Source organism: Jaculus jaculus, chromosome 1 (assembly GCF_020740685.1).
Source record: "Jaculus jaculus isolate mJacJac1 chromosome 1, mJacJac1.mat.Y.cur, whole genome shotgun sequence".
Lineage (NCBI taxonomy): Eukaryota > Metazoa > Chordata > Mammalia > Rodentia > Dipodidae > Jaculus > Jaculus jaculus.
In genome coordinates this window covers 18,076,256-18,101,727 of record NC_059102.1, presented here as the reverse complement: position 1 = coordinate 18,101,727, position 25,472 = coordinate 18,076,256, and the positions used below count along the sequence as shown (strand labels likewise).

Sequence of the window (25,472 nt, the reverse complement as noted above, 5' to 3'; positions counted from 1 at the left end):
GGGCTTCCAGCCTCTGCAAACGAACTCCAGACGTGTGCGCCCCCTTGTGCATCTGGCTAACGTGGGACCTGGGGAACCGAGCCTCGAACCGGGGTCCTTAGGCTTCACAGGCAAGCGCTTAACCGCTAAGCCATCTCCCCAGCCCGGCTTGTGCTTTTTTAAGTGTGCCAGCCTTGTCCCTGGGAGCTCCCTTGTCCACTTGCTAGCGCATGCAAACATTAAGGACATAGCTACTAAGTGCCAGGCACACCCCACTTACTAGATACACTGTCTTGAACAGTGATGACACCCCAACCAAGAACCACCTCTACCAACACATCCAGCCTTGGGGGAGGGAGGGCAAAGCAGCAAACTCTGTAATAAACAGAGGGCGAGAAGAGCCTGGGAACCATGAAGCAAGGGAGAGAGCACAGGAGCCCTGGGTGGGGAGAGGGAGCTGCTGTTGAACTGAAGAGGTCCAGAGAGGCCTCAGGAGGAAGACGCATCTGAATAGACTTGAGTGAGCGCAGCGGATATCCTTCCCACTCTTCTCTCTTCCCTGTGCATCTCTCTACTATGCATTCGGCTTAAAAGTAACTATTTCCCATACCCCAACTCGAACAAAACTGTGGGCTGCAGTTGTGTTCAAGGGTAGGGGAGTTAGGTAGAAGTATGGTTTAGCTTTGTTTTTGTTTTTGAGGGAGGGTCTCACTCTAGCCCAGGCTGACCTGGAATTCACTATGTAGTCTCAGGGTGGCCTTGAACTCATGGTGATCCTCCCACCTCAGCCTCCCAAGTGCTGGTGTTAAAGGCGTGCGCCACCACACCCCAGCTCGAGAAGTATGGTTTAATCTGAAGATATAGGAGAATGAAGTTCCTATGTGTGGGTTGTATCAACACATTCTAATTGCTCCTACGTTAGTGCCTTTTGTAAGAGATTGAATTTGCAGTCAGATGTGTTTAGTGTTCCGTGTCATCTAGTCCAAGGAAAAATGGAATGGCTGGGAGGACATTTGGCTGGCTTTGGCATTTATTTTCATTGAAGGGTCATTGACGCGATACAAGACTACTGGCCCCTTCACCAAAATGTTACTAAACAGGGACAGCTTTAAGTTTTCAGTGAGAGAAAAGTTTTACAGTGAGGGTGAGTGAAATCTTTTCTCATGTTAATTCTCTTGCCATTGCTTTCTCGCTGAAAAAATATTGTATTTTGAGGCTGGAGAGATGGTATTAAGGTTATGGCACTTGCCTACGAAGTCTATCAACCCAGTTTGATTCCGTAGTGCCCACATAAAGCCAGATACACAAAGTGATGCATGCATTTGGAGTTTGTTTGCAGTGGCTGGAGGCCCTGGCATACCCATTTCTGTCTGTCTTTCTCCCCTCTCTCTCTCTCTCCTTGCAAATAAGTTAATGAAAATATTTTTTAATCTTATATTTGGGCTGGAGAGATGAGGCCAGGCTCAATTTCCCAGTATGCACCTTGGCCAGATACAAGAGGTGGAACATGCATCTGAAGTTCATTTGTACTGGCCGGGCACCCTGGCATTCATTGCCCATTCTATCCGCCTCTTCTTCTTTCTCCCTCTCTCCAATAAGTAAATAAATAAATAAAAACGGGTTCCATCCTTAAAAAAAAAATCTTGCATTTGATCAGAGGAGCACAACATGTAAAAAGAAAACGGATGAAGTCATAACCAATCAAGTGGTTCAAGTTGCAGTTTCTCAGCATGTCCAACATCCTAGCAAATGCCTCCGTACTGAAAGCTAACCTTGAAGGCTTGGATTTTACCTCAGAATCCAAAAGACAGTTTGCTGTTTGTTTGTTTGTTGCATGTGCATGTGCGTGTGCGTGTGTGCGTGCATGCGTGCGTGCGTGCATGTGTGTGTGTGTGTGTGTGTGTGTGTGTGGCGCATGCATACTCCCCAGTGTGTGGCCAAATGGCTAGAGGTGCTCATGGAGGCCAGAGGCTGACTCCATTGCCCCCGACCTTTTTAGTAAGACGGAGACCTCACTTGAACCAAGAGCTTACAGATTCTGCTAGTCCATCTAGCCAGCTTCCCCCAGCAATACCCTGGTGCTATCCTCCAAAGCACTGGGAGGACAGTAGGCTGTCACAGCTGCCCTGCATTCAGATGGGTGCTGGGGACCCAAACGCTCACCCTCATGCTTGTTTGGCCAGGAACTTATCCACTGAGCCGTCTCCTTGAGCCCTAATTGTTTTGTTTTATTCTAGTTTAGTTTGCTTTGTTTCCTTTCTCTCTCTCTCCCTCTCTCTCTCTCTCTCTCTCTCTCTCTCTCTCTCTCTCTCTCTCTGTCTCTCTCTTTCTCTCTCTCTCTCTCTGGGTGAGAGTGAAGACACATATGGGTCACAGTGTGAGTCTGTGAAGGCCAGTGAGTTTCTGGGTTTTTCTTGTTGATGATGTTGTTATTGTTGTTCTCTCCTTTGCTGCGGTCACTGTGAGCTTTCCAGACTTTTCCATCCCCACTTCCCACCTAACTGTGACCAGTGTTAGTGGGGTCTGGGAATCAAACCCAGGCACTCAGGTTTGAGAAGTGAGCGCTGTGTCCAATTACTAAGCCTGGCCGTTTTATTTCGAAGAGGTCCAAAATAAAGGAATTTCAGCCACATGATCTGAAGCCCCTAGTGAGCAAATGAGGGAGCCAAGGGAATGACAAGGAGTCTTCAGAAAGAAAGATGCAAAAGTTGCTTTACATCTACATGGTAATTCATTAACCAGTGCTTGAAAAATCAGCCAACATTCAGCAGAGCACTGTGGAAAATTGTTCATTGGAGGACAAGGATCTCAGGAACATGGCTGAATCTTGTCCGCGTCACCAGGAGAAATCTGGTACTCAACGCTCAGGACATAATTGTCCTTGTCCAACAGGTCTTTCAGATCAGACATGAACAAGGCTCTCCAGAAACAAGGGTCTGCACAGAACCATGGCTTTGGGTTCTAACTCTACCACACAAGGGGCATGTAAAAACACTAGTCTTTTGCTCAGATGGATATGATGAGACCTATGTTTCATAATGTTCTTGTTTGACTACAGAAAATGAGATGGGATGAATATTATATTGCCTACAGAGTGAGTTGGAACACACAGAAGAGCAGAGTGAATGAAGTTGTCAGGTGTCTCAGCTGGATAGTCACCCAGAGCTTGTGCATGAGGGAGACCTGGCATCCTGCATTTGGACTGTGTCTGATGGATGTCCATTGTTTGCATCTGGGTACTTCTCTATTCCCCTGTTCCTTTGTCAAACATGCTTCCAAATTGCCTACAGGACACTGCAGTAATAACCAGCTCTACCCTTGCTCATCAGTGTTTATTAGTCTCCCAAGGTCATCCATATCCTACATCTCATGGCTGTATGGCCAACTTGGCTCTGATCAAGATTTGTTGTTTCTTCTCTAAATGAGCCCCGAAAATCCAAGGAGCTATTGATACGAACATTCTCATTTTTACCAGAGAGTCCTGAGGCTGGGCTCCATCTAATTTGTCTAAGCTTCTCACTTTGTGCATTTGTCCCCCACGATTTTGGAACCTTGGGAACCGATGCTCACTTGGATGCCAAGACCAAAATTTGATCTGTGGATAGAAGTGTTCTTTCTCATATAATGTACCCTCGGTTATTTGAACCTCTCATTCTTCCAGGCCACTGGGATCAGTCTTGGCAGAACTGGGTTCATCACTTGTGTGGTTCCCTGCTGTATCAGTCAAGGTGCCAAAAGGAGCTGGAGTCATCACTAGCAATCAGCAAAAGGGATATATAGAGAGAGGGAGAGGGAAAGAGAGAGGGAGATAGCAACAGCATTCAGCTTTAGCTCAGGGGGAAACCTACATGCCTTTGCAGGCTCCTTATTACAAAAGAAGAAGAAAGAACTCACTAAGACACGTATTGTCCTTGAAGAAATTCAGAAATTTTAAGCACTCTTCCAGATCATTCCCACTGTTGCTACAGTCACACCATGGGGCCACGCTGAGGCTGCTGGAGTCTATGTAGTTGGGGGTCATGACAGTGCCTGAAAGAGCAAAAACAAGGCATTTCATCTTCCTGTGAGAGTATGGGCTTTTCTATAGCTTAAAAGGAAACAAATGTTCCTCTATGGCAGATATGCTGTGGATAATTACATACACTGTGTTTGCTGAGTGGAATATTATGTTAAGCAGTTCATTTTCTTGGCAATTTATCTCAAGAATATAAAATAATTTACACATTTACTTTAGAAATTATAACCAAACTCCTTGGGCAGCATTTAGGGTATTTTCTTCCTGTACAAATGGTTTAGATGTCATGGAGTAGGAGAGAATTAACTTAGAATGCATGAGTTGCCAAATCCTTTGCGTTTTCTTGAAAAAGCCCATTAATCTTCATAAATAGATAGTACTGGGTGTACATATCATAAAAATTCTTTCAGAACTTCTAATCCACTCCCCTCAGGAGCAATTAGCTTCTTTAGGGCAACACAGGGAAGTATGGAAGCCTCCAATATGGCCCCCACATCCTGCATACATACAAATGTATATAATGAGGCCCCTATTCACCCAAGTCATAATGATTTAAATAAAGTCTACCAAGTTGTGAAAGAACTGGAAACAGACAGTGGAAACTCCCCAAGCCAAGAGTTTCTAGGCTATTGTCTATGGATCCGTCACAGCTCTCAAAGAGATTCTGGGTGGTCCTGATGCTTGCCTAAATCTTGTGGTATTCACGGTTTTCCTGGTGAGTTCACCACTGGCACAAATATACAACGTACTTATATATAACACAACCCAAATGTCTTGTGCTGGGCGGCTCACAGAAGTCAATGCCTCAAGGATACTGAGAACCTTGTGTATTCAGCTATTCTGTAAAGGGAGAAAGAACTAGATGGTAAGTAATCCATAGGATCAGTTTGGCTCACAAACAGAGACATGGTATTTGGTGAGCTTGAGTCAAGAGCATCTTGTTGCTGCCCTGCATTCCTTACTGACTTGAACTTGAACCATATCCCAGGACACCTCAGCATGAGACGTTCAATCTTTAGGATGCAGGGAGGTCTAACTCAACTGAGAAAGGAACAGGCATCGGATAACTGACACATTGTGGCTCCCGGACACAAGGAAGAGGCAGGAACAAGCTTTGTAGAGAAGTTAGGATCTAGTAACCAATATGGAGGGAATGACCCAGACCTGGGAGAGAACTAAAGTTTGGTCTGGAGAAAGCACTGCCTCTACCACTTCTGTCTCCACTTCATCATGTTCAGGCACAGAAGGGTTTGCCAAGCCTAGAAGAGCACACACAGAAAGGCTGGCAGGAGCTGGCCTCGGCCTCTCACTCACTGGGGAGCTAACGACCGTGGTCTCCTGAAAGGACGTAGACAGATGCAGAGGCTGCAAAGTGCCTTCTGCGTGCTTTGCTGGCTTTAATTTTGTAACAATGAATGTGTCTTATTATTTCTACAATTCCACCATTGCAGCGTAATCCCTAGTAGAGACTAACCTCATTAACAGAAGCAGAATCTGAGTGTGAATCTGGAGTTCTGATTTATGGAACGTATGCTCACTGGCTGGGTGAATAAAAATGGCCCCTTGCGGGGCGTGGTGGCGCACGCCTTTAATCCCAGCACTCGGGAGGCAGAGGTGGGAGGATCACCGTGAGTTCGAGGCCACCCTGAGACTCCATAGTGAATTCCAGGTCAGCCTGGGCCAGAGTGAGACCCTACCTCGAAAAGCCAAAAAAAAGAAAAAAGGCTCCTAACTGGAGGAAACATTAAGATGTTTTCAAAGGGATCACCCAGGAGAGCGCAGGTGTCTTTTCACAAGGCTGAGAGCGGTAAGGGTGTCAAAAACAAGCCTCGCATTTCACAATGTTGCTGATTTTCCAAAGGCTCCTGCTGAAGGCACAGTGGGGATGAGGAGTGGAGTCTGTGCTGTCTTTCAGGGTGGGAGGCTCTTCCTGCTCATGACCCACACAGGATCACCCAGGGGGCAGGGAGGGGGGTGGAGGAATGCTGTGCCATCCAGCTGTGACACTGTGATTTCCCTCACCTTCCACAGCCCTCACTGAGTGATCCTCCTCAAATGCTAAGTGCAGTGAGACCCTGACAGAAAGGCCTTGGTATAGCTGGTACCCAAGGACACCTGGCTTTCCTCTTGCTGGCCCCTCTTGCCCCAGACGTGCTTGCCTCTTTCTGGCTCTCCTCCCCCACGCAGGAGCCTTGGTTAATAACAATGTTCTCTTTAATGTACAGAAGAACATAGTTCTCCTGATGGCACAGGCTTCCAAAGGCAAAAATATTAGTTTTAGGGGGGAAATATTAACCTAAGCCATCCCCTGCACTTCAGGAGTCAAATTTCCAAAAACAATAATGGTAAGAAGTACTCAGTATTTGGGTCTTATTTCCAAAGGGTCATTTCTGGGAAACAGCATCTTTGATTTCCCTAGACGGAATGCTTTTCAAGTCCCTTCCCTTCAAAGGTCCCTAACTCAATTAATTTTGTTTTACTTGCTTTCTTCTTGCAACAACCACGCGCTTCCACAGCTTTTGTTCTGCGTGGCCAATTCTCCAACTAACTTCATTCTTCCTCACACTTGCCGTCTTCCTGCTCCTTAACAAGCCCTGCTTTTCCTGCATCCATTATTCTTGTTACTGTTTCCTTTCCTTTCCTTTCCTTTCCTTTCCTTTCCTTTCCTTTCCTTTCCTTTCCTTTTCTTTTCTTTTCTTTTCTTTTCTTTTCTTTCTTTTTTTTTCTATAGGCAGGTCCTGGAGGGCCTGTCTTGAAAACCCTAGCATAGAGGCTACTGGAGGCTTTGCGCTTGGGCAGACTTCATCCGAGCAAGGGAAAGGGGTGGGTATGTGTATAAACCAGATTCTCCTCCTAGCTTACCAATGAGCCCCGAGTAGGCCAGAAGACAGTCCGCATAGTTCTCCTTAAGACAGCTGCTGACAGACCTTGACTCTGGCTGGCAGTTGGTAAAAAAATCTGCAAGGCGAGATCTGCAATAAGAAGAAAAGAGAAAAATGTTCTGAAAACATCCTAGGACTCCAAGCTGAGAGGTGGGATGCTGAAGAGAGAATAGGCACGAGGGTGCACTGGCTAAAAAGAATAACTTCTTTAAAAAAAAACAAACAAACATGTATTTACGTGCACACACGTTGGGGGTGGGCACTAGGGCCTCTGCAAACAAAGGCCTCTCTGGCTTTCCTCGGGTGGCTGAGGAATTAAACCTGGGCTTCCAGGACTTGTGAGCAAGTGCCTTTAATTGCTGAACCATCTCCTTGGCCCCTAGGAGGTATAACTCGTAATGTTTCTTGACAGAGTAGGACAACAGTGGTTGACAATGATTAACTATGTATTTCAAAATAATTAGTGGAGGCTTTTGAATATTCCCTATACAAAGAAATGATACCTGTTTGAGTTAACAGACATGCCCATTAACCTGATCTGATCATTACACATTGTATATATACAAGTTTTGACATGTCACACAACCTTCCATAAATATGTATAATATATATATATATAATGAATATCAAAAATAACTATAAAATATATATCAAGGAACACTCCCAAACACACATAGCTTTAATTCCTTTGTTGATGTGTCTCTTTACACACACACACACATACACACACACACACACACACACACAAACCATGAACTATTAAAATGCTGGCATTCTTCCTCATATACCCTCCCCATAGCCCCTCCCCCAACCCTCACCAGCCTGTGTGACTGCTTATTTGGACAGAAGTCTTCAGGGTCTGCAGGTGGAGGAGGCTACAGGCTTTGAAGTTTCCACTCAATATTTATTTCTGACTAGACTGATTTGCATCCTGAGGAAATAAGCATCTCTGCGTACTCACCGGAGATCCACAGTGGGAAAATATTTACTTTATACAGAAACATGTTCCTGGCATCAAAATAGGATCCTACAGCCCATCTGCTTCCATAATTCTCCATGCCTTGGAGAATGCATGACTTTGTCTCCCGAGTCTTCTCTCAGCCCCTAGCTCTAGAAGACAGATATCCTCCCAGCCTGCTTCACTGAGGAGCTGGCTTTTGGGGGACTGAAGGGAAAAACCAAGAGGGATGTGTGTGGCTAGGCCTGTGGTTAGAAGTCTTGCCTGCAGGATCTTTGGGTCAGCATGTTGAGAGCTCTTCAGGGGCCGGTGCAGCCCATGTGAAATGCTGGGCAATGCTGAAGTGACAGGACCAGATAAGGCGAAAAGCCACAAACCCACTGGTCTGGGGAGGAGGGGGCTCTTTGTGGACAGTGAGCGGTTTCAGGATCTGAAGTGGTTAGGACTGGAGACAGCCTGAATGAAGACTGGACTACCTCCAAGGCCAGCTCAGCACACCACGGCACTGTTTCTAGGGGGCCGGGCACAAGAGACCCTAGGAGAATTTAAATTGTCAGGTAATTGCAGAAGCCCGTCTCGGTTTTCTTCCTGTTCGTGCTCAACCGGGTTGGGTATGTTATGTACATTCCCAGTGTCAATTTTACTTCTTTCTACTCAAGAAAGTGCATTTGCTTAGCTTGCTGTATGGAAACAACATGCCTGTGTGTTGGGGTGGGGGGTGCCAAGCGTCACAGGGCATATGGGGAAGCAAAGGTTTGTAAAGTCTGAAGAAAGCACATAATACATCCATTCTGAGTAATTTTATTTCATTTCTTCTGGTTCTTTCTTTTTATTACATCTTGAACACGGGTGTGTGTGAGTGTTCAAATGTGCCTGTCACATTGCTTGTGTGGCGGTAAGAACAACCTCGGGTCATTCCTCACCTTCTGCCTTAGTTGAGGAAGGTCTCTAGTTGTAGCTCATTGCTCCATTCATGAGCTTCCGGGAAATTCTCCCGACTCTGCCCTCCATCTCACCATAGGCACATGGGAATTACAGAGCTGCCAGAGCAGAGTGGAATCTGGGGATCAAACCTCAAGTCCTCAGAGTGACAGAGCAGGAGCTTTTACCATCGAGCTTCTTCTAGTTCTCTGAGGACAGAGTTCAGCTGTGTAGCCCAGGCTGGCCTCAAATGCATGATCCTCTTGCCTCAGTCTCCTAGGTGATGGGACAGTAGGCACGTACCACCAAGCCTGGCACCTTTCCTACCATTGTAACCAGAAGCAGCGTCCAAAGGCCTGATCCATGGTTGAAGTTCACAGCACACCCTGCAGGCCACATGGTGGTCATGTGGTTCTCTCCTTGAGCCCCACTAACCAGGCATACCCATACCTCCCTACCTGAGCCAATCTGGAGAACTCTGTGTGCTGTGGGTGGCTGGCCCATCACAGGGAGTCTGGGCCAGGTGCTAAAGATTTGCTTTATTCTCTTGACGTTGACACTCCTCAGAGAACTCCTAACACTCACTTCCCAAGCAAGGTCAGGTGCTCAGTGGCCGTGTGATCCCTCCATGTGACTACATAAGCACGTGTGTACCTGGATTGCAACCTTGGCCAGGGCTGGTGGTTTCTGTCTGTCTGGCACCATGATACAAGGCCTGGCTATTTCTGCAGTCTGGTTAAAGGATTTCTTTCTTTTCTGTTCTCTTTTGACTTTTTTTTGCCTGCAGGCACCCCCTAAAGTGCCTCCAGCTTACTCAACTGGCTCCGATGGCATTCAACTTGGATGGAGTGTTAATTTCGGGAGAATTTTTCTGGTCATGAAAGTTAATGATCTAGTGACACTGGGCTTCCAACTCTGCAATGGGCCAACTGCAGCCCAGACAGCTGGGCTCACACACAAGCTGGCTGGCTGATGAACAGCTCCCTAAAATACTGGCTCCTCCGGACCCACCTGTCCCCAGAGAGGCAGCTCCTGTTTCTCCAGTTTCTTAAGCATACTATTAACTGACAACACTGTGGGGCGGATTACTGTCTTTCTGTACAAAATAATACCACCAGACTCGTTTTGCCTAACAACCTCAGAATTAACTTGCAATTGGACCCTGGAATGAAAGGCTAATTGAGTCAGTCTGCAACAGAAAGCACAGGCCTGACTGGGAAGACAAATCGGAGCTTACTTCTCTGAGCAGAACCCAATGGCTACTTTTTAAGAGGAGACATCGGCACAAATCCAGCCCTAAGATCACACGGGAAGACAGTTTCAGAATAGTGAGGATGTGGTGCCTGGAGAGACAGCCTCATGGATAAATTACTTGTCATGTACCTGAGTTCAGATCCCAAAGCCCCCAAAGAGCAGACATTCTAGTGTAGCATCCCTAATCCCAGCGTGTCTACTGTGCAAAAGGAGGCAGAGACAGAAGTCCCCAGAAGTGTGTGGGCTAGTCTTCTGAACTCAGAGGTGACAATGCAGACTGGCACTCATGTTGTCCTCTGACCTCCACACGCCCGCCATGAGACATGTGTGCCCGCACACACATGAACATCCACACAGATACACACACACACACACACACACACACACACACACACACACACACACACAATGATGACAAAGGGCACTGTGGCAGCATCCTAATTTCCATGGCTCTGTCACATTTGGCACAGCTCTTCTGGTAGTCACACCACTGGGAGATGAGAAGGTCCTGTGACTGGATTCCCATTTTGCAGGAGAAAAACACTAAAATAAGAAGTTTTTTTGGTGGTGTGCGGGACCAGCTCACTGTGTGAACTGTGTTTCGTAGTGCGCTGGACCAGCTCATTGGGAATTATGTGAACGGGCTGACATCACAGGAGCAGCCTGAAAGCCCACAGCTAAAGTGTTTCCACTATGGGTGGGAATCAGGGAGGACGTCAAGGCTGGGCCTTGGCTTTCTTGGAGGAGTTGCTACTGATTCACTGCAAGAGCCCTGCTGAAAAACCACTATGATAGTCCTATTGCTAAATTTGGGGTTATGTCTTAGGAGTCCAGCACCAACCCTTTGGGAACAGGCTTCTGCTTCTATTCCCATGGTGCCAAGTGAAACCTCCAATCTTCAATTCTTTCCAAAGAAAGCCAGGATATCTTTCTTCACATATTCTTCTTAAGACTTCCTACAGAACTATATGCAAAGGTTCCCAGGTGTTGGTGAAGCAGCTGGATTGTGGTCCATCCCGCTGAGTGAATGACGTGCCAATGATCATGATATAAGGATGGAAAATACCGTGGGTTTGAACTTAAATAACCGTTAGTCCAGATGCCACAGTATAATACTGCAGCTAGCTCTTTTTTTTTTTTAATTTTTATTTATTTGAGAGCAACAGACACAGAGAGAAAGACAGATAGAGGGAGAGAGAGAATGGGTGCGCCAGGGCTTCCAGCCTCTGCAAACGAACTCCAGACGGATGCGCCCCCTTGTGCATCTAGCTAACGTGGGACCTGGGGAACCGAGCCTCGAACCGGGGTCCTTAGGCTTCACAGGCAAGCGCTTAATTGCTAAGCCATCTCTCCAGCCCCTCTTTTTTTTTACTATTGTGTTTTCTCTCTCTCTATCTCTCTCTCACCTTGTATAGCCAGGCTGGCTTCAAACATCATATATAGTTAAGGATGACCTTGAACTTCTGACCATCCTCCTGGCTCCATCTCCAAAGTGTTGAGATTAAAGGCTTGCACCACCGTACCCTGCAAGTTCTTAATAAAAAGTGAGAAAGCTTGCTAATAAACCTAAGACCATCCGACCATCCAAGAATGAAGAATTTACGGGGCATTAGATGACATGTTTCGTTGCTGACAACCCTAATGAGGTAGGCACTATGATGTTATCATTGCCACCTTATATTCAAGGAAAACTAGCCTTCATTCTGGGGTAAAATAGCAAACAGCCACATACCAGGTCGACCGCCAGTGTTTTTAGCCCGCAGCTATGGGAAAGTTATGCTGGGCGCTGCAACAAGTGGCACGCTGGTTCGATTTGTAGGTAAAGGTCCTGTTGCCAGAGAGAAGGGAGAGGCCTATGGTAACATGATCACGCTCATAACAGTCCCAGAGTAGTGCTTCTGGTGTGCTTGTACATACTAGTCACTGACTTAAGTGCTCAGCATGAATTCACGCACACATTTCTCACAACTTTATTTATTAGTTGATATTGTCACCCCATTATCAAGGTGAGGAAACTGAGGCAGACAGAGGGGAAGTGACTCCCTCCATGTCGTACAGCTCCCATGGGAGGGACATGGGGGACGTTTCATCCAATTCCAGCACCAGCAGGACTCTCAGCCACTACACTTAACACAGGCTTTGCCAGGAGCCCTGTCACCCATTTCACCTAGGACAGCCAGGCCACAGGACACAGCTGAGATAGTGCTATTGAAATGGCTTGGTGAACTAAGAGTCTGGGCTTGCTCCTCAAGGCACCGCAGGCCGCTACATTGAGAACTAACACAAGCACATTTGCAAGTTAGGGAGACCTGCATCCTTCAGCTACTCAGAAAAGACTGTCTTACGACCTGCTTTGTGCCCACACTGAGCAGTAAAGGCGAGGCCAGTAAATGGAGGAGGGCGGCAACACTTCCTAGAACCACAGCAAGGCACTGAGGGTCAGGAGGAGAGGAAAAGAAAGAGAGGGTGTTGAATGCTCAGTGGAAGTCAAGACACAGAAAGGAGCCAACAGACTACAGAATCAGGATAACCCCTCAGAAAACGGTGCTGTGGTGAGGAAGATGGGAAGGTAGGCTCACGAGGAAGTCCATGGGTTGGCTGTGGCTCTATGGTGTACATGGTACTTTGGTCTAGAAGATGGTTGGAACTCTGGGTCCCCTACCTGCCCAGTCTCCACCCAGTGTCTGAGCAGCCACCATAGGCATAGCCTCGGCAGCCCTCGGACACCCCCTGTGCACACACTTTCCGCTGCTCGCTCTGAGTTATGAATTGTACTGCCATTGATGACAATGTCTTCCCTGCCTGAACCGCTGTGATCCAAGCAGAAAACTTGAATGTCCTGTATGGGATTAACAAAGAACCACCCCTGTTGGATTTCTTATGGAGACACAAAATCACCATGGCAACCGCAGTGATGAGCTCTGATTGTTTTTCTCTGAGAAAATGAAAAGGAAACGAATAGGTACTAGTGTGGGAATGTATCGCCCTCAGTAACAGAAACCCCCACTACCACCACCCTCAAAAATGAAGAGAAGGGGCTGGAGGGATGGCTTAGCGGTTAAGGCATTTGCCTGCAAAGCCAAAGGACCCAGGTTCAATTCCCCAGATCCCACATTATCCAGATGCACAAGGGGATGCACATGTCTGGAGTTCATCTACAATGGCTAGAGCCCTGGCATCCCCATTCTCTCCCTCTCTCTCTGTCTCTCTCTCTCTCTCTCTCTCCCTTCCTCTTTCTCTGTCAAATAAATTTTTAAAAAAAAGAAAAATGAAGAGAAGGTTAGAAAATTCTAGGATGGCCTAAGGACATCTTTAGAAACAGTGCTTTATGCAGAAAATGTCATATTAAAGAAAGCATTCTGCTAACTGGAAATAGAAAAATGATTATCATGATAGAATCTAGAAGCATCTTCTCAAACAGCAGATGGTCTTTTGACAGTGAGGGGGGATCATTTACCTACTTTTTGGTAACTGCTTTGGGAAAACAGTACTATGAAAAACAGACAAAACACGTATCAGGAAGGCTCAGTTTAACTCATCTTGGATTATCATAATTCTTTAAATGTTTTTCTTTTTTTTTCTAGGACAAATCTTATACTTGGACAAGAGCCATGTGGTTGGTGGAAGCAAGTCTGGGTGAAGAATTGTAACATCCTGAATGGGATCCAGGCTCCAAGGCTAATTAACCAGAGTTCCTGGGTATGTTGCTTAACTTCTTAGCTCTGGGATTTCCCTTGCGAAATCTCAGAAATACAGGCTCTGGGACACTCACACTGCCCAAAACAACGAAAGCACTTTTGTTTGTGTTTATGAATTACTCTTCACATTCCATCCTGCTATTTGCTATGATTTTAGTGTCAAGACAACTAGTTCCTCAGAGTATAGAGAACAAGATTCCTCTCATGGATCCCCTCGTTCCATTTACAAAACACCCAGGAGCCAAGGAGACTCTCCACCTGCTCAGAGTCTTGCAGCAGGTGGCCACATTGGCCCACGCTGGAGGAGGAGGAACTGCCGCCCGCCAATCACAACTTGGGACGGAAGAGTGCCAGAGGCCACTTTGTTTTATTCCCCTGGGATTTTTGTTGAAGTCATCAAGACTTTGTATTGTTTATTGATTTTATTGAAGTCAAGCGCAGACTTGCTCTCCTTGTCCAACACTGGTAAGACTTCCTCCTAATTGCTCCAATATCTTCAGAGATGCCACAGGCACCTGGATGTCACTAAGGAGCATGTAGCCACCAGAGCGTGCACAACAGGGAGTCACTCCATCAGTGAAGTGGGCTTCCCCTCTGGCCTTATGGACCCTTCTATTACCCACGCAGGACTGCAGGACTTGACCATCCAGTAGAATTTCTGAACGCTAGCACGGGATGTCTTCTATAAGAAGTAAGTGGGTGGGCTGGAGCTGTGCTTTGGTAGAGCGCTTGCCTAGCGCGCACAAACCCTGGGATCGATCCCCAGCACAACAGAGACTGAGTGTGAAGCACACACCTGCGATCCCACCACTTAGAAGGTGGAAGCAGGCAGGTCAGAAGTTCAAGGTCATTTTCTGCTTCCTAGTGAACCCAAGGCTAGCCTGGAGTACATGAAGCCTTGTCTCAAATATGCATGCACATACACAGGTGGGCACGCACATGCGTGCACACACACACACACACACACACACAAAATGGAATTTTTCTGTGGCCCAATGTGAGCATTAGGTCTCCTTCTTCTAAGTATTGGACTTCTGCTCAAATCCTTTGGTTTCTGAAAGCATTCTCAATGAGTATGTTACTGTATCCAGGTTTAGGAGCGCATGTCCCTAGTCTAGTGGCCCGCCACTTGTTACGCTCTCACTCCTTAATACACGATTTAACTTCTCCTGGCCTCAATTTCATCACCTTAGAAAATAAGGCCGGTGCCACTTATAGACCGTTTAAACGGCCCTGTGACACTTAAAGTGGCAATTATATAGAGTCCCTCGATACACATGCTGCTCAATACAATAGTTGCCGTCATTTTAGCCCAGTTCCTACCCCATTCTATGTTGTTAAGGCTTCCCAGCTAAAGCCACAGCACGCACAACGGGAGACACACGTGTGTCAGTGAGTCTTTTGCCGGCCCTTATACCGCATGTACAGAGCAGGCTACATCTGCACAACTAAAGGCATCACGTTTGACCAAAAACAACTAAGAAGTCCAAAGCCAAAAATTTTGTGGTTTACTTAAAGCCTCACAGTTATACGAACTCACAGAACGAAGACGTTTTAAGAAAAGCCTCTTTTCCCTCAGGAGAATGGGGGGAGGGGAACGACATATTTTTAAGTGACTAAATATCAGTAAGTCTATTACTACTTCTAATATCTTATGCAGAATAAAAACAACTTGAAGAACATGTAGCTAATATTAGGCGAGGGGCGGCAAAGCTGGGGCGTTGCAGTGGTAATTGTCTGGTACAGTGATACAAAACAGATTTTTTTCCTCTTTCTGTTTTTAGAAAATTACCTTAGCCCTTGCTCTCCAGCAGCCTACCGGAGTGCACATCTGGAAAGCGTCTCTCAGGAAACCAGAGCCTGTATTAAATGCATCTAGCAGGGTGGTGTCATTTTGCATTGCTGTGCCTCACTCGGTGCTGTGTATCCGGGCGTCGTCGAGCAGGCAGCCGAGCTGGGGAACTCAGCCTGGGTCTGTGCATCTTGCTCCTGCCTGGCAGCCTTGCAAGTAGCTCCGCCTCTCCAGAGCCAAGGTTTTGGGAGAGTTGCACTCACTCCAGGTACAGATGTCAGAGCTTTTTGTGTTCATTAGCCTCTGCTTTGGGTTTCCACTCACGGTGGAATTATAAACCCCAGCCGACCCATACACTCGAAGTGACATAGGAAGATGGTGACCATATGTTGCTGGGAAAGAAGCCCCTGGCTTGTTGTGCCTTTGATTCCTGGATCAGGAAGGGCCCTGTGGCCAAACAGATCTCAACACCTGCTCCCCCAAATCCCTGCTCAGTTTTCTCCTGGTGTCTGAGAGGCTCTGAGACATTGCACAGATCCTTGAGGATACACTAATCACTGCTCTTCCTTTGGATCCCTAGCCAGCTCCATGGAAAGTCCCATGTGCAAGGGTTCAGCACTGGGTCCCAGGAACTTCCCTCATGGTGTTCTGTGGTTGTTCCCCAAGGGCTCCCACAGAGCCTTGCCCAAGAAAGGAGCTCAGAGACGATAGGTCAGCTGGCATTGTTTGAGCGAGTGCTTGTTACTCTGGGGTCTCCCCAAGTTTAATTCAGAAAATTCAGCCTGCAGAGGCAATGCTACCTGACCCTTTCTGATCACATTGCCCTGCAGCAACCCCCCCCCCCCCCAAAGGCAGTCTGGTCAGCATCAGATCAATTTCAGCATGCCTGCAGGAAGTCACAGCGCATGAACACTGACAGCCATCAGTCAACACCTGCCAGGTGGCTGACAGGGCTCAGCAGATACTTTTGCTTCAGTAAATTTGGGGGAGAAAAGCAATGCTTGGACCTTGGCAGAACTATTCAAACCAGGAAGGAAGGGACTTTCAGTGGCCTCAGATCCCATGCCCCAGAGATGCCCTTCAGCAGGGCCACCCTCAGCCAATTCCTTCCAATGCACAAATTGACGACTGCAGTAGAAACAAACAGAGAGATAACAACAGGGGAAAGATCATAGCTTTGTGTTGCATCACCAAGTCAGAGAACTGTTGCTTGGATTACCCGTGCCACCCTATGTCCATTAGCACACACACACACAAAAAAAATCTAGCTTGTTTTTAAGGAAAGAGACTGAAGGAGAAAAGAAAGTGAAGGCTTTCTGGATAAGGAAACAATCATAAAGCTCTCACCTATCCAATAGCTGTCTGATGGGATAACTGCAGGTGAAAAACATGCTAAAAAGCCTTTAGAGTAAATCTTAACCAATAAGTCCTTGATATTTCTGTCAGAAAAATTAATAAATCCATTCTGTGACATGTGGCCACAAGGAGAAATAGAAATCTAGATGTCAACCAATCTTTCCCCAGGAGAACTGCACCTTAGGATGCCAATACAACGTGCTCTGTATGTATGTCACTTAGAATTCAGCAGGCTGCTCTGTCTTCAGGAGAGAATTTCAGAAGGAACTTTGCGAAGCACTCATCAACTGCTCAGGAACTCTGAGCAGCAGACGTCACCCACCATGGCTTCATTCAATTATTTACGTCCACCTCAGAAAGAATACTGAGATACACCCAGATACAGCTGTGATACAACAGAGTCGGTGTATATTAGTGAGGGATCCACGGCCATAAAAAGAGAGGACAGAGGTATAAGATGCACATATCTCACCAGGCTGGGTGAAAGAGTACATATTTGGCTTTGAGCTTTGAAGCAACTCCTAGAAAGAAAAGTAAAGAACTAGTTCCATAAGCCATGGTATCCACAAATTACAAAACACAATAAAACAAACAAGACAGACCCTCTCAAGAAAAAGCTCCTGTGGAAAGATGAACACCTGGCACTGGACATCTTCAGATACAGATGCTGAAGATGGCGACATCTCATCCCTGCGACCTGCCTGCATTTCCTTGCATGGTTAAAGGGATTTTGCTTGTGGGGTTGAGGTCATGGATCTTGAGGTGGGGAGGTTACCCTGGATTGTGTGTGTGGTTCCAGTGCCATCATCAAGATCCTCGAGAGTGAAGGAGGCAGGCAGACAAAGAGGTCGGCAATGTCCTGTGAAACTCAAGTAGCCTGTGCTCGGCCTGGGGGATAGAGGGAAAGCCAGGTTTGTGGGTGCACACCCACAGTCTCAGCAGTTGGGGATGGGAAATGGGGAGATTATGAATTCAAGGCTAGACTGGGCTTGAAATGTAGTGCAGTTCTATGAAGGAGAGCAGGAAGAAGAAAGGGAGCTGTAGTGGAAGAGGAGAAGGAGGAGACATGAACCAAGAAATGAGAGCAGGGCTGGAGAGATGGCTTAGCGGTTCAGCGCTTGCCTGTGAAGACTAAGGACCCCAGTTCGAGGCTCAATTCCCCAGGACCCACATTAGCCAGATGCACAAGGGGGCGCACACACCTGGAATTCATCTGCAGTGGCTGGAATCCCTGGCATGCCCATTCTTTCTCTCTCTCTGCCTCTTTCTCTGTCGCTCTCAAATAAATAAATTTAAAAAAGAAAAAAAAAGAAATGAGAGCAAAGCAAAAAAGGAAGGAAATGTATTCTCCCTGGGCCTGTAGAAGGAACTTATCCCTGCCAACAGCTTGACCTCAGACCAGTGAGACCGTGCTGGACTTCCAACCAGGAGAGTTACTTAAGGACCAGACCTATATTCATTAAAGGTATGCTCACTGCTCTCAGAAGGATGTGTAGAGACAGGCAACTTAGCATCCTGCTCTTTCCAGTCAGAGGGTTAATTAGCTTTGGGAAATATCAAATTCTAGAAATTATCCCCAATTCTGCTTCTTTCAGCCAGACTTTGGTTCTCTGGGGTCCCCAGAAGATGAAAAATTAAAATTGCACACACACTCTACTTTAATAACTTGAAAAGCCCTTTCCCCAACGTCCCCCCCCCCCCCAAAGCAAGCATTAACTCCCACTGTGGAGCCCAGGCCCAAAGCTCTGCTAAGTGGAATGTTAATTCACCTGTGGCATGTTAAAGAGGAGCCTGGGAAAGGGTGGAAAAAGGGCGACAAATGAATGCCTGAATAGCTAATGACCTGCGCTTCCATGAACAAACTTTAAACAGAAACACATGAAAATAAGATCACCTATTAATCTTTAATGGACGCACAGACTTCCTAAGGAAAATTATATTCAACAGTAAATATACACTAGGCCAGTTTTTCTTCAAGGCAAGTTGTTTTAAAGTCAACAGAGATTTTGAGCTTAGCAAACAACTACTCCCTAATATCTTCTTCCCAAGAAGTGTCACAGAGAATATCACAACGACTCAGGAGGCAGGGAAATGGGATATTGTACTCTATTGCCATGAAGATGGCTTAGATGGTTAAGGCGCATGCCTGCAAAGCCTAAGGACCCAGGTTTGATTCTCCAGGTCCCACGTAAGCCAGATGCACATGGTGGCGCATGTGTCTGGAGTTATTTTGCAGTGGCTAGAGGCTGTAGCACACCCATTCTCACTTTTTTGTGCTCTCTCTCTCTCACACACACAAATAAATAAATAAATAAAATAGAACTAAAACCAGGACCAAGGAGCTGTAAATGCACGTTGAAGTGAGTGTGTGAGTGGATGAGTCTGAGTTCTCTACACAAAGGGTCCAGTCATGCATAGATCAACTCATCACAGGAAGCTTGGGGCTGCTCATTCAGCAACATAGGGGGCTCCCATGAGAAGAAACAGCCATGCAAGTCCAGTTGCTACAGACCTCGTATTTACACCTACATTTAGAACCTGTCACTGCCCCTGATGCTGCACAGACTGGAGCCATTTTTAAACATGCAATAATAACCTGCCTAGCAGGTTGACCTTAGTTCACGGCTGAGTAGACTGTATTCCAGTAAGACCCACGACCAGCCTAGACATGGACATGGCTAGAGTTAGAACCAAGTTTGGAAAAGAAGCTTACACACTCTCAAGCCCATAATTCTGAACAAAGAATTAATGTTGGATCTTCTCAGTTCAGCTTTCGGACTTCTGTCACCATTTGTGGAGACACATGCATGCTTGTGAAGCCCACATCTGATTTAGGTGGATGTAAGTGATCCTTACTAGGCCTAACAAACTGCCATGACACAATTAGTGGCATTCTTTTTGTTTAATAGTCCTTGCAGTTGAAAAACATAAAAATATAATATCTGTTGTTACTATTCAGTAGGGCTCAACTGCAATCAGAGGACCCAGCTGTGTGCAGAACACATCTGGGCCCTTGCCCAGCCTCTCAGAGCAGCCCCCTCCCCAGGCTGTACACTCAGTCACCCCTAGGGGCCAGCCCAGAATTTAAGAAGTCAGGAACATACGGCCTGCCTCACTCTGAGCTCAGCTCACCAGGCCACAACAGTGGACTTCTCTCAGTGCAAGGACCACTCCAAGGCTGGCAATAGTAGGCACCTGGTCAAGGCTGACCTTTGAATCATCTCGTGGGATCTCCCTTGGGTAGGTGTGTGCATGCACATGTGCACACACACTCCACAAACCATTCTCAGAGTGGGTAGGTGCCATGAATCATGGAAAATGGCATAATACCTGAAGTCAGACCAAATGCCAACTGTCTTGGGACTGTACTTCATCCATCTGTCTATCTGCCTCTCCACAGACACAATGCAGACACTCATGGGTGATGCCTCCTCCCTAAGACAGTGTCCAGAATTAAGGTCTGTAACCCAGTATAGGTCCTCAGTTCAATGTTCCAGAGACCTGGGCATACGCGTTCCTGTTCCTCCTCAAGACTCTTCCCACGCCAGCCCCCAACTCTAACCATGGTTTGGGTGGCAGTGTGAGCTGGTGCTGCTCCTCCTTCATGGGGAGGGATGCTGAAAAGAAGCCAGGGAGGATCTTTTTAAGATCTACAATCGGACAGGCTGACAAGGAGCTAAGACTCTGTCTAGGTTCTAGAAGTTCCTGAGGCCAGTTCCACCCGCCTCCATGTGCGCATGGACACAGCCTGTCTCCCTGGTGGAGATGGGAGGCACTCTGCTACATGGTTGGTAATAGGATCTTGGGGAGAGATGACACTTGGTGGGACCTGATAGATACCCAGACTCATCCCCTCCTATGCTTTCTATGCTGATAATATTGAGGATGGGCCCAGGTGGACCCTTCACTCTGCCCACTCCACACTCCTTCCTGACAACCAAAGATGAGTCCATGGAGAATGTGACAAGAATTGCTGAGAGAAACACAGCTGTCCTTCTTTGACTAGCTCAGGTCAAAGACAGCTCCTGAAAGTCATTTGGGGTGGTGATTGTTTTTTTCTCTCAAATGATTGCCCTAAATCATTCTGCTTTGCAATAGATTTTTAGGCATAACTCAGCCAAGTGGATTCCAAGGTCAGTCTACGGGCAGCATGCTGACTGACTTATTTCCCATATACAATGCGGGTAAGTTCTCCACAATAGGCAGTGGAGCAAGCCCAGGAAGCAACTAAGTAGATTCCTGGCTTCCAAATTATCATTTGGCTATGAAGTATTCCCCCAAGGGACTCATGCACTGAAACCTTGGTACAAGTAGGTGGGGCTGCTTTGGGAGGTTCTGGAAGCTTTCAGAGACATGGCCTTGCTAAGGCAAGTAGGTTACTAAGGGAGTGTGTCCTCAGAGTTGGTATCTTCTCTTCTCTCTCCCTTTCTTCTTCCTGGCCACCATGAGAACAGCCTCTGTGAAACATTCCCACCACCACAATGTTTTCCCTCACTATAGATGCAGAAACACGGTGCCAAATGACCACGGACTGTGAGCCAAAATAAATAATACCTGCCTTGAAGTTGTCGTCCCCCGTGGCCCCAGGCGCTCTGGAAAGCTACCCAACTCATCTTTGGGTGTGAGGCACTATTACCTGTACCTCAGTCTTTCCTACTGACTCCCCACAGCTTCCAAACATAATCCCACCTTCATGTACCAAAGATACTCTGCACTGTTCTCCCTGCTCATGGCCTCAATGTCCTCCCTGCACTCCACTATCCATCTGGCTGGACAGGCCAGGCCAGAGCCCATAGCGGACGCTTCCAACTTCCCTCCTAAGCAGCACCAATTTGAGGAGGTTCCTTCTCACTCAGCTCTGCAGATCTCTCTGACGACAGGAAGAGACACCTACTTATGGCACCTGGCCGGTGCTTCCAAAGGTAATGGCTCTTCACATGTGGACCCCAGACCTGCATCAGCAGTGCTGGCTTCCCAGCATGACCCTACCCATCAGAACTAACCCCCCCCCCCCAATGCAGGCTAAAGATGGAGCTCCAATGAGAAGTCCTTGAGCCACCCCTGACCTTATCCCCATTCCAGGCTATTCTGGTACAAAACTGTCCCTGCATGCCTCCTCAGGGCTGGAAGCAGCTCAGCTCATCTCTGCCCACTGAGCCCCACAAAGCCACCTGGTGTTCTAGTCCTGCCAGCCCAGCAAATGAACCAACTACTGGCTATGGAATGTCAACCAGTGCAACGAACAAGAAAACGGCCAGAATCGAACCACACACTTTATCTGTGGCTGAACAGCTTTCTGCTTGAAGTTTTAATAAGGAGATATTTTCCCATGTGCTTCTGTTTCCACAGAAAGGTTTCCCAGGACAGTGTCTGGATCCTTTGCTGGAGCAAGCATTCCTGGAAAGAAGGCATTCCCTCTACTCTGACCTCGTTCTACATCCTCAGCAGGTAGAGGTGGCCAGCCAACTCTGCAACAGGTTCTCACAGGCGTCCCAAGCATACAGATTCCTGGCATTTCCAATTCTCTTTTTGTTTAAATAGTATTTTACTTGTTTTTTTTTTACTTGCAATCAGAGAGAGATAGAGAGAAGAGATACACAGGGAGAATGGGTACATCAGGGTATCTAGCCAATGCAAATAAATTCCAGATGTATGTGCCACTTTGTGTATCTGGCTTTATGTAGGTACTGGGGAATTGAACTGGGGTTATTAGGATATGCAGGCAAGTGCCTTAACCACTGAGCCTTCTCTCCAGCCCCAGAATTTCCAGTTCTAAAGGTTGACCCAGGCTAAATGTCATGGCCATTGTTTAGTCTCAGCATGGCAAATGATGAGGGGTAGGAAAAGCAGACAGAAGCCCTACCCCAGGTGGCTCATGTCAAGGTGCATCACCCTGCCAGCATCCAGAAGCCAGAGGCTGAGCCTAGGCACCGCCCCGAGCCCTCCTTCAGGAGGAAAGCTTCACCCCATTTTCCTGGATACAAAAAAAATCTACAGCCATCAGCCTGATGAAGCAGGGTACAGCAGTATAACTCTCTAACATTCTAGAAAAGAGAAGACCCATCTATCCACGAGGGCACCGTGAGCAAGGCTTCTCTCACAGCAAGACACCAGGTGGATCCAGGTGTTATAGCCTCTGCCTTGCAGCCCTAAAGCATAGCTTTGTTGACGGCAAAACTCAGCAGTTTGATCCCCCAGCCTGTCTCCACCTGGAAGGACTCCAGCACCCATTCCCGTGGCCACAGCCACACCTTGCTAAGCTGCTGGTGGGTGAGCAGGCCAAGAGTTTGGAGCTTGGCAGATATCACAGTGAGGTTCAAGCACCCTGCTGCTCTTGGGGGGCCTTGTCTGGGGCACTGTGAATTGTTTGCCTAGTCACAGGAAGGCTTCATTCACCATGCGCACTCTCATTCCTTCAGAATCTACAGAGCAGAAAGGAGAAACTGGTCCTTTTCAAGCCAGACAGTAGATTTGGAAAAGTATAAAACTATGCCAGGCCTTTCTATTTTTTTTTGAAAAATAATAAGTTCTGTTACTTAGAGTAACACATAATGGGCTCCTTGATGTTATTTTTAAATGAAATGTAAATGAAACTTTTAAATGGATATGTAAACATTCCCTTGGCTTTGATCTAATATAGTAAGTATCAATAGATTTAACCCATATAAACAAAAGTCCCTGGGGTTCTCAGTTCTCCCTTAAGAGTGAAGAGGAAGCCGGGCATGGTGATGCATGCCTTTAATACCAGCAGAGGTAGAAGGATCGGTGAGTTCGAAGCCACCCTGAGACCACATAGTCAATTCCAGGTCAGTCTGGGCTAGAGTGAGACCCTATCTTCAAAAATAAATAAATAAAATAAAATAAAAAGAGAGACAGAGTGTGTGTGCATGTAAAGAGTTCCAGAATCCAAAAGTTTGACAATTGCTATTTTCGTGAGAAATAAAATATGTTGGTCCAAGGGTACTTATGCTCTGTCTGACAAGATGCAAAGGTTCCTTGCTTAAACATTTCTGTTTGAATATAATTAAATAAGAAACGAAAACAAAGTCCCTTCACCATCCATTTCACACACACACACACACACACACACAGAGCCAGTGTCTCTGATAGTCACATGGACAGTTTGTAAGATCATCAGCCCACCAGATCCTCTAGGCTCAATTCCAGCCACACCACTTGGGTGATGTGGGAACTGCTCAAGATCTCACCTCCCCAGCCAGACAGAGGTGAGGGGAAGGACAGCTCCCACTCCTTCTGTTGCTGGAAAGAGCTCGGCACAAAGCCTGGCACTTGGTAAATGTCAAATAAATGTCGCTCATCCTCAGCGTCACTACTCCCTACTCCTGCCGTCATGCCCGCAGTGATGTTCCTGCTCTGCCGACGCTGAGCACTCGAACACTGTGACACACCGCTCTGCGCCCCCCCCACCCCCGGTTGTGGTTTGCTATCCAGTGGGATGAACAGATGAATCACTGAAGGGGAGCGAGGTTGAGGTTCCATCTCTCTGAGTCACAGGCTACCCTTTGCTCAATGCCTCCCATGGCCGACTCAGACACAGCAGCTCTGAGAGTCTCCTATTTGTGGTTACTTGGGGTTACTTGGGCTGCACGTGCCCACGAGGCTGCCAGTGGCGTCCCCACTGCCTATTCATTCTCAACAATAGCAAGTCTCAGCCCTCCAGGCCCCACACAGCAGCTCCTCTCGCGCCCCGCTATGTAGCTGTGTGTCGATAACGGTGCTCTCTGCAAGGAAGTGTTCTTTCATGCGTTACGCATGCTCCGAACACCCCTGGACTTTGTGTGCCCCTCCCACCTCCGCTCTCCAATTGTCCCTGATGGCACCAACGTCACAAAGAAGGAAAAGGGGGTGTCGTGTAAAGCTTAGCCACCCAGCCTTGTGAACTAGTGTTATGCTGTGGGTGCATCAAGGGTGAAGGGACAGGAATCTGCCCCCCCCCCAATACACACCATATTGTGAAGGTCTTCGTCTGCTGTCATTGGGCAGGGATTATTACGTGTAGAATCTGATGCCTTTCTTCATTCTAGCTGATGAAAACATGTCAGAAAGGTGAAGGAGAAACAGGTGTCTACGATCGAGTTTTCTGCGCTTGGTGGCTGGTACAGACACTTGCTTCAGTGGCTCAAACAGCCCTGTGACGATGGAGCTATTGGTCACATCCACAGCAGAGAAACTGAGGCCTCAAGCTGCCCGTATCACAACCATAACGCAAACCCAGGTCTGCCTTAATAACACCTACGGTGATAGTAACTACAGAAGAGGAAAGTAGACCCCAAGGCTCCAGCATAATATGAGGGCTTTGGGGTATTGACAGTTTCTTTTTTTAAATCCTTGTTTTCCTTCATTGTGATTTTTTTCTGCATAATTAATTAGCTTTGAAAATTAAAGAGAAAGTTCCCTTTCACTGAGTCGGAAATGCCACCTTAGAAGTGAAGACAGGACAGCATGGGCTAGGGAAGGGGAGCAGGGCTCCAAGTGTGTCTGTGAGACCCAGGCCTGTGCCAGCTTGGGAGAAGGTTAGGGTGGTAAAAGCCACATGAAGAAGGCTTGGGCAGCTATCCAGGATCAGACACAACCAGACGAGCCTGTGCTGCCTCTG

The 25,472-nt window shown here is 47.1% G+C and overlaps 1 protein-coding gene across 3 annotated transcripts in view; it reads right to left on the bottom strand.

Annotated features, from left to right (window-relative positions):
• Gfra1 (GDNF family receptor alpha 1) overlaps positions 1–25,472 on the bottom strand; it is a 234,377-nt gene that overhangs the window by 29,703 nt on the left and 179,202 nt on the right. For all 3 annotated transcript variants that reach the window (XM_004659309.2, XM_004659312.2, XM_045146732.1), the window contains 2 exons: positions 6,857–6,966; positions 3,874–4,008 (listed from right to left, as the gene is read on the bottom strand). In XM_004659309.2, the coding sequence (XP_004659366.1) occupies positions 3,874–4,008; positions 6,857–6,966 (245 nt within the window). The remainder of the gene's footprint in view (positions 1–3,873; positions 4,009–6,856; positions 6,967–25,472) is intronic.